At 38.1% G+C, this 14,290-nt stretch overlaps 2 protein-coding genes across 2 annotated transcripts; both read left to right on the top strand.

Annotated features, from left to right (window-relative positions):
• Positions 1 to 2,367: 2,367 nt before the first annotated feature.
• Positions 2,368 to 5,561, top strand: AMY1 (alpha-amylase-like protein). Its single transcript, XM_089152334.1, is given in 5 exon segments — positions 2,368 to 3,239; positions 3,319 to 3,451; positions 4,056 to 4,261; positions 4,263 to 4,865; positions 5,138 to 5,561. Coding segments are annotated over 5 exon segments (1,446 nt in total). The 5' UTR covers positions 2,368 to 2,990; the 3' UTR covers positions 5,393 to 5,561.
• Positions 5,562 to 5,697: 136 nt separating this feature from the next.
• Positions 5,698 to 6,539, top strand: LOC149018007 (seed maturation protein). Its single transcript, XM_089152336.1, has one exon. It carries the CDS (start codon positions 5,885 to 5,887, stop codon positions 6,380 to 6,382), a length of 498 nt encoding a protein of 165 aa, XP_089008462.1. The 5' UTR covers positions 5,698 to 5,884; the 3' UTR covers positions 6,383 to 6,539.
• The last annotated feature ends 7,751 nt before the right edge of the window (positions 6,540 to 14,290 follow it).

The following is a 14,290-nucleotide window of genomic DNA, read 5'->3' as shown; positions in this document are numbered from 1 at the left end:
GTCGTGGATTTTTCACTTAATGACGTTAGAAATGAGGTGGAAAAATAGTAATTTAATAATGAGAGGGGTTTAGAAGTAATTAAGCGATATAGCATAAGCAGTCCGGAGATACTCAGATCTGCTGCCTTCGCACAACTAGCGGAGGGTATTCATGGCTTCTGGCCTCGACCATTACACTAGAATGGTCGTAGGGCATCTCGTGCATGTTGGAGGAAGGTTAGTTGAGCCTGGGCATATTTGAAGTATGAAATAGGAAAGAATTTTATCAAGTCCATCATCCATTCTCCTTTGGATGAAGGATGCATGTGCATTAGTCATATCCAAAGGTCCAGGTTAAAATAAATTTTTCTTCTAAATATTACTTCAACTTTTGAATGTGATTGATGGATATGTGTCCTTTATTTAAAATGATTTTTTTTTTTTTGGTAAATAGATTTTTTTATTGAAAAGCAGAAGAAACTACTGAGAAAACCACCCAGTTGGCAATATACCACACAACCAGGGGTCAGATAATGGCCATACTGTCTTACTTGGAATAGCCAGAGCCTTCCTAGCTAGGGAATCTGTTAAACCATTGGCATCCCGACAAACATGAAAGAAATTACAAGCTACACAAGTGGAGGATAGAAGTAATGTATCCTCTAAAATACCCTCCGCCTCAATATGAATATTTCCACTCTGAGAAATAAAAAAATAAGCCACAAATTGGTTATTAGTAAAGACGCTGAGTCGACAAAAACCGCGATCAATGACATCCATCAAGGCTTGACGTATTGCTAATGTTTCACCAGAAATCACATCATGAGACTGCCAGAAGGACCTCCTTTGTTGAAGAGATTAGAGCATAACCAATGCCTCTTGTATTACCATCTCGAGATAAACTTGCATCACAAAGCAACAAAAAATCTTGATAAAATCTTGATCCCCAACAATAGTAAAACAATTGGACAACATAGTAGATGATGGATGCAAATTTGCTTGAGATCTAGGATGGTTCTGCAAAGGAGAATATGCTCCTTGTTGAATGGAAGATGAGGAAATTGTATGCTGCTGAAATTCGGAGAATGCTCTGTTAATATTAGTAATAAGAACTAACGGAGGTATATTTCCATGAACATATACCAAATGACATTGAGCCAACCAAAGGTGCCAAAGAATAAACGATACAAAAGAACAGAAAGTTAAAAATTGCTCATTAAGTTCTGCATCCAAGATCATTCCATCTTATAATGAAATCCTTCAAACTAGATGATGTATCAGGAGGTGGGGAGAAACCAAGATTTGACCCATGCCAAACTGCACGTGCAAAGGGACACCTAAGAAGAATATGATTTATAGTTTCTAAATCTCCATAACGAAGACAATGTGGGTCTACTAGTATATTTATTTCTTGATAAAGTTCTGAAATAGAAGCACCTTATCTCTCTCATGCGCATTAAAAAAGAATCTGAAGAAGCAAAGCCACGACATTTACGATTTACCCCTTAACTAGGCCCTTCACTTAATATTGTTAGAAATGGAGGAGAAAACAATAATTCATAATGAACAGGGATTTTTGTTCACGGCTGCGTGGATGATATCCGCGCAGCCGTGGAATAGTGCCACGTCTCATTTGAAAAATTCAAAGGTCAGATTTTATATTTTAATTTTTTAAGTTGAATAAGTTTTCTAAATTATAGTTAGACCCCTCTAGAAAATATTTTTCTTTTCTTAAGAAGCTCTTAGAAAATATTTAAATTTACAAAACAAGCCCAATTCTCTCGTACACACTCAAGCCGCTGTTCTGTCCTTATCTCCGGCAACCCATCAATCACTTCATCTTCTTTGGCGCTCTCGTCTTGGTCTATGAAATCCTTTGTTATAACAATTTTTTTGTTTTTGCGAACGTTTTGAAAAAAAAAAAAAAAAAAGAAAGAATGAGAAGTTGAATAAAGAGTAAGACTCAACAAAATCTGGTAATTGATTGTGGGTTAGAACACGAGAGATAGGAATAGTACAAGAAAGAACGACCAAAGAAATCTCCAAAGACTGTTGGGATTTAAAGAGAAAGACTGTTGTGGGCCTCTGTTAGATAACCGTGAGAGAGCGACCAAGACCAAATGACGATGGAAATGGTCGAGTTCTATTCAGATTGTAGAATGAGAGATTTTATCTAGGTTTACGGTGGATTTTCCACCAAATAAAAAAAAAATGATTTTTTTGGTGAATTAAATAAGTTAAAAGGACTTATTTTGTAAATTTAAAAAATTGAAATATCAAGAAATTATGTTTACGATTATACCCTCATTTTTAAACCTCTGAATTGTTTTTATTGCCATGTGTCACCATTACACGCCTCTCAACAAAAATCCAATGAGGAGGGTTCGGACGTTCCGTTCAATTAGTAATTAAGCGGTACCAGGTACCAGGTGGGTGATAATCACGCCGGGATAGTCGATACATACCCGTGACCAGGCCATGGAGTCTTAATTTCATATGGTCTTTGCTCCTGGTAGACTATTTCATGGTTCACCGTTCACCATTGTTTTTTCTTTTTTCTCTGTCAAACTGGAAATCCATAGTGTCGCCATTGACCGGAGCGTAGATGCATATCCATTTTAGCATCTAATCCGGTGAAGAAAAAAGAAATAAATCATTCCAGTTAGCTTCAGAATTGATAGAATCACAAAAGTTAACAGCAGCAGTGGAGCCCAAGTTACCACGAGTTCGATGATTCATTAATGGTCCCAGGGGCAAGGGTTCACTAACTCGTATCATCTACTTCCTACGCTCACCATGACAGGAGTCTCACAGTAGACATGCGGTGCACAGGATAATCATGCGGTCTTCTCCATCCAGATTCCCTGCCGTGTTGAAGTGGAAATACCGTTCTCGTTGCCTAACTTTCTTTGGCGAATGGTCTCCCCTGAAAGATTGAAGAATAATCACTTCAACCCCAATGGGAATCCGTTCGTGAGCAGTGGGTTCCTTGCCAAACTTGACCTCACTCAATGGGAATAGTCCTTTGCGGAAATCAATCTCTCAATGATTTCTCTTTGATTTTCATTCTATCTCCAGATTTTTCCCCCCTTCTCCTGTTCAGCCATTCTATAAAATCGAATGAACTCACACTTTTCTTCCATTCTCCCCTTGGCACTTGGGAAGAAAAAATGGGTCTTAATTTCATTGGAGTGTTCTTCTGTCTCTGCCTCCTGGTTTCTCTCCAGACCACTTCCACAGTTGCCCAAATATTATTTCAGGTAGAATTGTTAGCCCTTTTCATGGGTGATAATTGGTTTCGGATGATTGAAATATTGTTTGCTTTTTATTTCTTTGCAGGGGTTCAATTGGGATTCATGGAAAAAGGAAGGAGGATGGTACAATTCACTAAGGAACTCTGTTCCTGATTTGGCAAAAGCCGGGGTCACACATGTTTGGCTTCCTCCATCTTCTCAGTCTGTTGCAGAGCAAGGTATTAAGATTGTTACTATTTCATCTCTGTTTCGAAATGCGCCTTTTACCCTGGTTTGGTGTAGCTGAATTGTCATAGTTGCCTTATTAACATTAATACTAACGAAAATTTGTGAATAAAGACTGAATGCATGCCAGAATCTAGCGAATCCTGTTTCAGAAATTTTCTAGAATCCCTGTCTGGTTTTATCAACGTGGGTTTTCTTTTGAAGGGTTGAAGAAAGCATTGAAGATACTGAAAGTCTATATCACAGGAATCCTTACTTTTGCATCCTTTTTCCCAAGCCTTTGTTGTCTGTTCAGATTTTTGTTCCTCCCTTCTATGCATAGCTCTGTGTCTGTAGGCACCATCCATTTTCATAGCCTTTGCCTAGTCTCCTGAGACTTCACTCGAAGTTTATAGACATAGAGGTTTTGAAGGTCCTAGATAGTGACACAAAATTAAGTTTTGGACTTTGGACAGGATGAAGCATCACAAAAGAGTCAAGTTTTCAAGGTTTTGAAGCTATTTGGATTTTGGGTCTGTGTGGAACCAATAGATTAGTTCCTCTAGTCTTCCTTCTCAAGTGTCTTACCTTTATATTGTTCCCAAATGTTTTCTCCAGGGTATATGCCGGGAAGATTGTATGATCTAAATGTATCAAAATATGGAAATCAGGAAGAACTGAAGACACTGATAAAGGCTTTTCATGACAAGGGAATCCAGTGCATTGCAGATATAGTCATAAACCATAGAACTGCAGAGAAGAAAGATGGGAGAGGGATATGGTGCATCTTCGAGGGAGGAACCCCAGATGATCGCCTCGACTGGGGGCCCATCCTTCATCTGTAGGGATGACACTCAGTATTCTGATGGTAAAGGGAATCTAGACACAGGTCTTGATTTCTCAGGTGCTCCAGACATTGACCACCTTAACACAAGAGTCCAAAGAGAGCTATCAGATTGGATGAATTGGCTGAAGACTGAAATTGGGTTTGATGGATGGAGATTTGATTTTGCATTGGGATACTCTCCAGCTATAACCAAGATCTATATGCAACAAACAAAACCAAGTTTTGCAGTTGGAGAGGTTTGGGATTCTCTTGCTTATGGTGATGATGGAAAACCAAAGTATGATCAGGATTCACACCGTCGTCGATTAGTTGAATGGGTACAAGCTGCAGGAGGGGGAGCCGCGACAGCCTTTGATTTCACAACCAAAGGGATCCTTCAAGCTGCTGTACAGGGAGAGCTATGGCGGATGAAGGATGCAGAGGGAAGACCACCAGGAATGATTGGGCTCTTGCCAGAAAATGCTGTAACTTTCATTGACAACCATGATACAGGATCCACACAACGCTTGTGGCCTTTTCCATCTGACAAAGTAATGCAAGGATATGTCTACACTCTTACTCACCCAGGGATACCTTCCATAGTAAGTTTTGAGACACTTGGTTTAGCTTTTTCTTCTACTGCACGATTGATCTTGCGCTACTTTCACTTAGAATGTTTTCACTTAAATCAGTAATTTGCACGTTTAGGATCCCAAAAATGTGTTTCTCCAGGTTTGATTGGTCATAACTCCCTTAACCACATTCAGTTCTGAAATCCAATTAAGAGATATGCTGATGCAGGCAGGGAAAACCTTAATGAATTTACTGTTGATATGCTACTTTCATTAACTAGTCTAGTTTCTTCTCTGTGTAGTTCTATGATCACCTCTTCGACTTCGGGATCAAAGAAAACATTATGCAACTGTCTGCAATAAGGTCAAGGAATGGGATCAAGCCAACTAGCACCATTCGCATTCTTGCTGCTGAATCTGATCTGTATGTAGCTGAGGTTGATGAGAAAGTTATTGCAAAGATTGGTTCAAGATATGATGTTGGGAACCTTGTTCCCTCAACATTTCAGATTGCTATGTCTGGAGAGAGCTATTGTGTGTGGGAGAAGAAACAGTGATTAATGGCAGGTTGTCATTGAGAAAGAAAAAAATATTTACTATGAAATATGCAAATTAAATTAGGAGAAGGTGCAGCAAGTACCAACCAAAGGTTTAGGAATAAGATTCACTTTCCATGATGTGTGGGTCATAATGCAGCATGTAGTTCATAGTGCTAATACAGAATAAAATGTATGCATTCTTAATGAAATAAAATGCTTGAATTAGTCATTCAAAGTCTAAATTCAAAAAATAAAGAATCGGAGGCCTGTGAGTTCACAAATTTGCATTGGAACTTGTGATTAAAGCCCCGTGGAACCAGTGATCGAAGGATTTCCAGTCAGGGAATGAAGGATCAGCAATGAGGTGACAAAGGATAAACTTGATCAGGTCAGTCATGGAAACCGTTCTGCAAGTCAATATCAGGATCAATTTATTTAGAATTTCAAAGAGAATTCCACAACAACACCCAGTTCATCGTACGTGTCACTTGCTTGAAGAGGAAAGACGGCATGCATGTGGACACGTATATGAGGGTTAACACACGTGGTTCTGGTTCGGCCAATTTCTATCCCAGAGATAGATATGGAGATGGTCATGGATATGAATGGAATGGGCTGCTCTGTTATGAGTTATCTGCTTCTGCTATTTATATATCTGGGTTCATCTGCAACTTGGGTGTGTGTATAACTTCACTGAATTGGTTTAAAAGTCTCAAAGCAGGGAAAGCAGAATCTGCCATTTTGGAATTTGAGAAGCTGATCGGAGAGAGAATGTCAGGAGCACAAGGAGCCCAGCCAAAAGGGTCGCTGACTCCGACGGTTTACGAGTCTGTGGAAGGAGGTCAGAACAAGACGAAGACTGATATCCGATCCACCGAGGATCAAGGAGGAATTCAGATTGACAAGATTCAAGATAAGGTCAAAGACGCAGCAGGCAAAGGTGGCCCTGTTTTTGGTGCCGGGAAAGATGAAGACAAACAAGACCTTGGTGTCACCGGCACCGGTTAGCTTCTTAACCGGCCTAGTTAGCTTTCTTCTAGATCTTGGACTATGTTAGATATGGCTTTGCAGGTTTTGGAGATGTTTTCACTTCAACAATGTGTATATGTATGTCTGTATGAAATATGAAGCTCTAGTTTATATAGTCTCTGTGCATCTGTGATCGTTCTATATAATTAGCTCTCACCCAATACAAATACAAAAGGGGTTTGATTTTGAAGAGGACAGGATGATTGAAGAGGACAGGAAAAAAAAAAAGATACAAAATCTCAGGTTAGCTTGATCAAATCTGTAATGGGCAACCACAGATCTAGGTAGGCTAGCTAGAGATGTGATACAAAAAGAAGGATATGCCTAAAGTCATCATGGACCTGCTAAAAACAACTGGGTGGTCTTGGGGCTGAGAAAAAGCTTCGATAATTACTCTGTTCTCTCAAGGTATCTGCACCTTGGGTGTCAAGGGAAAACCAGAGAGAGGAGATCATGTTATTTAAGCAAAGGGAAGTAGAGAAAAAGAGATTTAGCTAAATACCGTGGATGTGATTCATAACTTCAAGAACCTTAGTTTACGGTCAATCCGTGTATACACAATATAAAAGATGTAAATGAACCCAATCAAAGCATGCATGTTTTCAACAAAAAAAATTTCAGACTCTCAAAATGGCTAAACTCAAGCCATAGGAGCAGTCCATGCAGGGGTACGAATCTCTGGGTGCCTTAGGAAAGGCCTTAGGAAAGGCCTTAGTGTCCTTTCCTATTAGTCCTCAGAGGACTACGCTGGCAGTAAACTCTCTAGGAGTATAGTGTCTCCATAGCTTGTCGATGAATCGAAAGAGAGTTTTCACACATGATGAATTCCAACAAATTCAGTTAAGTCAACAATATCATATATCACGTATTTAACACATGTATATAGTCATGAAATGCAAATGATGAAATGTAAAGATGTAATGTATATATGAGTATGCTTTTATGAATCCAACAATGCTAATCTTTATCTAGACAGACATAGATTAAGTTATAGCACCAACCTTATCTGAGAATTCTCACACAGATCCCCATGATACTAACCGAACAGGATGTCACAACCAAGGTATGAAGATAGCAGTCTAATTAATGACCATGGCTAGGGATTGCTGCTACACTCCCTCATCACGACCATTGGCATGAGATTTGGTACTTGTCAAGAAACTTCCTAGCCCAACGCAAGAGGTCATCTACGTCATCATGTCATGCAAGGTTCAAATATGCTTCTTATGACACCAACCAACTTAGTCTAATATTCTTACCTATCTAGGAAATGTGGCATCCTATGGTACCAACCAGCTCGAATTATGTTTTTCTTAATTTTATGGTCATCCACATATAAGCATGCTACCTCATGTCCCATCACCTACTCCAATAAGCTATTGGGCACTAATAAGACCCCTTATTATATGTAACCCTACCATAAATGACATGCAGTCTGTTTGTGTCTTCTCACTTACTCCAATAGGTTATTGGACGCACACAACCATGTAGCTGTCATAGGTGACTCGACTTCAATATTCCTACTGAAAGGCTAATGGCATGATATGGGTTTCTAACCATGCATCTAGAAGCAATATTTATAAAATTAATCCATTTTATCACTCATGCATGCATGTCCTACAACAATAGTCGCACAATCACACAACAAACATGATAATTATGAGATAAAACATGAATTGAATACATGATTATATAGAACTTTCTTCCCTCACCTATCACAGCAGTAGCACTCTTCAAGAGTGAAACGTGAATAATTGAAAAGCCAAGTAATCACCTAAGACCTTGCAACTTCATGTAGAACGATAGAATTACAAATTGGAACTAAATTGAACAAAAACTGGACATTGGACAAAGTCAACCAATCGGACTTGGGAAGGGTCAATCGGTTGGGCTTACCAACATCGGTCGACCGCCCTTGTTCAACTACCCATTGGGTTGTGAATAGATTGGTCCTCTCTTGCTCCATTTTGAAACTCCAAGGTTTTGAGGGGGGTCTTAGAGCTGCAATGGAACAATGAGTATGCTCCAAAAACACTCCCTAAACATCAAACAAAACCTCCTAATATAAATCCTCAAATTGGTCAACAGAGAGCTTCCCACAAGCGTCTCTGAGATGGCGAATCGAACACAAATGGGAGAAACAACACAAATCATCACTTAATAGGATTGAGAGACATGATGAGAAGCATTAATCAACAATCAATTTCATCACCTACCACAACCACCACCATCAGTGTCATCTACCACAATGAATACACTAACAAACTTTATGGCAAGGAAAATTACCTCCTTGTGCCTTTACCCTTGCGATTCGTGCTTCGACAAGCCCAAACTTGCAAGGATTCAATCACTCCCCAAGCTCTTTTCTTCTCCTAAGCTCTCAGCCTCCGAGAACATAAAATATTTGTGTAAGAAGCAAAAGAGCAATGAAATGAGGTTTTAAACTTCGAAATTTTGAAATTGCCCTTTTCTGGGTGAGGGTGGCAGTCAACTAGACAAACTGTCTCCGGGAGACCGCTTTTATATTTTCTTCATCGGAAAGTGGTTTCTATCAAGCTTTGATCAGGAGACTTATCTAAACATGCTTTACTTAATGCTAATATTTACCTAGGCATTAGGGTCTTCTAACTCCAATTTCCGTGCATTTCAGATCTACCTTTTTAAATCATCCAAATTGACTTTCTCTCTCCTTCCAAAATCACTTATGGTGGTTAGGTCATCTTTTTCATTATCCATGTCCATGAATTTAGCTTTCGAATCCATGTCCTCAATTTGGATGGCCCACAATTGTTTTTGTTCTACACTCTAGGTTCTTGAACATGAAATGAAGTGTTATCAAATTAGGATTCTAGAATATTTCACAAAACCCCCCAACTTGAACCCTATCTTACATGGGTTCTTTTAAGCCCTACCTCCCACGAGTCACCCTGATATTGTTGGGCTGTATCGAATCAACCTTAATTGATTCACACTTACTTTAACCTTGATTTTAAACTCCTCAGGTACTGAGTAGACATACTTATGTGGGCTACTCAAAACAATACAACAAGGAAGAAAGAATGAGAGATCCTTATCAAAATTTTTTTTTACACATTCCATCTTAGACAATCCAATTATTTGAGTTTAAGAATTTACTTTTCAATTCATTCTTTTTTTTTTCAATTTCCTTATCCTTTATAAAATTATTATGGAGCCATTTGACATAAATCTTGACTAAGATAATGTATACTTAGATGAACTGCATTGAAATATTATAACCTCACATGGTTGTTTTAGTCTATGATCTCCTATTTATTTTAAATGATACTTAAATTCTTGGAGAGACTTGAGTCCCTTCGGATTTTTATTTGCGGCAGCCGCCGTTGGCTGCCGCTAACGGCCATTTTACAAAACTTAAAAGGAATGATCCAACGGCTAGGATTAAGAATGTGGGGGCATCAATGTAAATGTAATTTTATCTTTATTTTCTTTCAAGGGTTTTCTACTTTAGAAATTTACAAAATCAAACCCTATTCCTTTCTCTCTATCCCTTGCCGGACGTTTCACCGATTATCCTATTTTACCTCCGTTATTCAAGCTCTTGCGCGAATCGAGTCGAACCTCTTATTCACGACCACGATGGAAACTCTTCGGTCTTCTTTGCATCATACAAAGCCAGAGATTAGGTTTTGGCACCATTGTTTTCATATCAGAAATAGATTTGGGCGGAATCACCAATAGATCCTACGGTGCGGCGTTTGATGAAGTCGACATTCATGGGAGTTGTCCCTTTTCGACTCCAAAATCACCAATAGATTTGTTCGCTCCCATTCGATTCGACAAGCCAACCCTACTCCTCCTCCATGCCCGACCAACACGTTGCGGCCCCAGATGACCTCTTAATGATCTCGCCAATTTCAACACCCGCTCATCTCGTCAAGGTAAAATTTCAGCTTCATATTTTCCCCCTTTTCAAGGTTACAAAGAACCTAATTCATCAATGGAATTGTGTTTTGATTTATGGGTTTCCCTGGTTTCTTATCCTCCCTAAGGATGCAGCTGCTGCAGCGCCAAAATGGTTTTCTTCCCCGAGACCTTCTCTTACATGGGTGATCAAGAAGGAGAAGCTTTGAAGCTGGTCGTAGAGAGTTTAGATGGCCCCAACATGCAAGCATACCGTGCTCTGAGGTAAACCAAGACAAACGAGGCGAGATGTTGGCAACGAGAGGGACCGGAGAGGAGATCGCGAAAACGGAGGAAAAACAGGGAGGAGGAGGAGAGAAAGGAAAGGGATGATTGTAAATCAAACAGAAAACCCTGATGGAAAAAGATAAAATCGTATTACATGAGCCCCGATTTTAATGCTAACCGTTGGATCTTTATTTTTAAGTTCTATGAAATCTGGGCCGTGGCTGCCGCAAATAAAAATCCAGTCCCTTCAATGGCAGTTGGGGTCTTGAAGTGGAGTTGAAAAGATTGACACAACTAGTTGTTAATACAACCTAGAGGGGGTGATTAGGTTGTAACTAGTGGATTGTCCCAATTTCTCAATTTAATTGTAATTTCAAGAATAAATTAAAGATTTATAAGTTTTTTTGTAACCCTTAGATCAATGACTAGTGTATAATTTTATATACTGATCCATAGTTTCTAATCCCAACCAGGATTTCTCTCTCATCTAACTCATCTTCTTCGCTGGTAGTTTCATTTTCTCTCTTTCATCTAACTCATCTTCTTCTCCTGTAGTTTTGCTGTCTTCCTCCTTAGATTGGTTCTTCCGGTCCAGTTACTCACTGTTTGCCCTGAAGCCAAACCAAGCTTGACTCCCCCACCGTCAATGCTGACATGAACATATGTTTTTGTTCCATCGTCTTCCAGCTGTTCTTCGCACCTTATTGAGTAGAGGGGAATAGCCAAACCTTCATAGACCAAATTTCTACAGTATGAAGAAGCAGCTATCCAGTTTAAATTCATGAAAACATCTCAAAACTTCGATGCTATATAATTGAATCTTCACAGCATTAGGAATCCTACAAGTGTTAAATATACCTTGGAAAAAAATTAAAGTTCAAATTCAAATGTATTTTGATTTAATCAAACTCATCTTATCCCTTTGTAGTTAAACGATAGAGTTTCATAAGATAACCAGAAACCATATTGAAAAGTTATAGATTATTGAGAAAGGCAAGCGAATTCTTCACACAACTTCTGAATTTTACTCACGTAAATCAGAATATTCGAACACTTCTAAGTATCAAAATCGACAGTTGAACTCTAAAACATGTTGGGTTTGTGATGAAAATCATTTAGTTTTTTTTTAGCTTCAAATTTGAACTTAGTGGGTCTTACTTAGTGCTAAACATGAGTTACTTGTTTGGCATCATTAAGAGAGCATTGAGAGAGGTAAATGGAGTTAGAAAAAGAAAGTTTCTAGCGATTTCCAATAGGGTTTTGAGCAAAAATGGGATTGAGCTTTTGGGTGTTCTTGTTCTTATAGTTTTGTAAGAAAAGGTTTTCTCTTTTGGAGTTTTCTTATCCATTGTTGCTCTATTGAAGCTGAAGTTTAGATTGAAAGGTTTACTTCAAGAGCTTGAAGGTGGATTGGTATTTCAAGAAAGTAACATTGTATTATTCTCAATCTTATACTATTTTGAAGATTAAAATAATGACATCCATTCTCGTGGATGTAGCTAACCTCGAACATTACAAGTTAGTAAACCACGTTAAAATCTTGTGTGTTGTTTTCCTTTATTTTTCATTCTTGTGGTGGCTTCTTGTTTTTTGCTTTGATGATTGTCTTCAACTTAATTGCATAAGATGCTTAGTTTATTTTGTTCATTTAGGTGATTCGTTCAATTATCTAGATTCTTGGATTGAGTCTTGACTTCTACAAAATATAAAATCTACTTTGGAGTTCAATCAAATAGATTGATTTCTCTGGAATTTCCACATGAACAAGATGACCTTAAGTTGTGATTGTCGATAGGTGCTCCTTTTGAATCCGAGTGTATTTCTCTCTTCCTCTATATTTTTATTTAATCCAGTGTTCTTCAATGAACACTCTCCAGAGTGCCGACCTATTTAAAGAGGAAAAGCAAGGTTGCGAAAAAGAATAGGTGAGTAATGGTTTCGCCTGTGTTGGTCCTGCCAGCGGGAAAGACTCATTCGATGGCATGGGGTGGCGATGTTCAACTTGAACTGTTCCCGGTGGAGGCAATTCTTCAACTACAACGATCGTAGTGACTTTGCTGCTTCTTGAAGCAATGGGATCAGTTTATTAGTTGGACATTTAAAATTTGAACCATTGATTTTATCAGAAATCATTGAATTGATTTTCTACTCAATTTGCTACTTCTTTCTTTCATGAATCTTTTGGGCTGCATTTGTTTGCTGGAAAAAAAAGTGGGAAAATTCTTGAAAAAAATAATTTTTTTTTTTACTTTACTATATTATTTAGTTGCTTAGGGTGGGAAAGTTAAAGACAAGTTTTCTTAATTTAAAGAACATTGCTTTCTCACCTCAACCCTTTTCAAACCCTACAAAATTTGTGGGATTTTTTGAAAAATGTGAAAAAGTAAAATGTTGAACTCATAATTAACACTTTTCCACACTTATATAATTTCATTTCCGTCTTTCCTTTCTTTCTCCCTCACCCTACTACAAATGGGCCCACATTTTTTTTCCCACCCCACCTTTGCATACAAACACAAACGTAGCCTTGAATTTTCAAATAGTAATATATCTAATCGTACAATTTTAGCCCTTATGCTTTATTTTAATATATTTTTAATAATTTACCTAAAACAGTGTTATCAATATTTTAATCCTCGGCCTCCCATTATTTTACCTATATTTTTATTATTGGTCTCATGTCCGAACATGATGATAAAATAATTCAAAAATAGTATCCACCGTGGGTCCCACATAGATCAACACACAATATGTGTGATAAAAATGTTGATCGGATAGGATGATGATCCAACTCATTCATTATTAAGCCCCCAATGTTCAATCTTGGCTCCACCGATACAACCGATGATGCCATACATATTCGTGGCTCTGCCGGTACAACGGATACCATACATATTTGATACACGTTCCCGATTAAAAGTTAAACGTTAAAAGTTAAAACAACCGACCAGAGCCAATCAAAAAAGAAAAAGATGTTTAATACGGCTCAATGGTTCATGTCGGTGTTCATAATCACATGCTACTTTATATGGAAATAAAGGAATATGATGGTGTTTGTGCAAAAAAACCCGATCCCAGGCTATGCTATTTAGCACAAACTACTGGATCAAAGAACTGAATTTATAAATGAATGGAGATAACACATCTCCGGCCCCACAATCAAATAACACTGATAATGTTATGATAAATGAACCAGATATAAACATGTGTAACATGTTCTTACACTCTAATAAAATATATTTTGCTTTGTGCAGGGGTACATCACCAGCACCTAGAAGTAGTTGGTTGGAGCAGCAAGATGTGGAGTGACGAGCACTTACAGTCGGTCAATTTTGGGAATAAGAAGGAATAGGGAATCTTAGAGACAATGCTTGATGTCATTCTGATAGGAATGAACAAAGCAACAGCAGAAGGGATAACGATAAATGAAGTCTAGACAAACGTTCATTTTATCAAACAAATTTTACCAAACCCTACAAGAGCAAAATGGCTTCTCAAGGAACTTCCCAAGTTAATGAACCTGGCTACTATATCAAAACAAGTGGTTTTTTTTGGATTTCCACAACCCAATGCTTTAATTATATTTAGAATATTATGCAGAAACAGGATTCTTTTTAAGTACTTTCAACACTAATTTCGTTTTAATCTAAATTTATTCTCATAAAAAATACTTAATTAATTTTGATAATTACGTAAGAGGTGGCGTCAGATGAGAAT

Source organism: Hakea prostrata, chromosome 4 (genome assembly GCF_041222555.1).
Source record: "Hakea prostrata isolate BN-2017 chromosome 4, UWA_Hpros_2, whole genome shotgun sequence".
Taxonomy (NCBI): domain Eukaryota; kingdom Viridiplantae; phylum Streptophyta; class Magnoliopsida; order Proteales; family Proteaceae; genus Hakea; species Hakea prostrata.
The sequence above is the reverse complement of the archived record's forward strand: the minus strand, read 5'-3'. Positions and strand labels throughout refer to the sequence as shown.

Bases quoted from the DNA above. Each gene is read 5' to 3' on its own strand.
- LOC149018007 (XM_089152336.1), top strand. From the start codon at position 5,885: ATGCATGTGGACACGTATATGAGGGTTAACACACGTGGTTCTGGTTCG.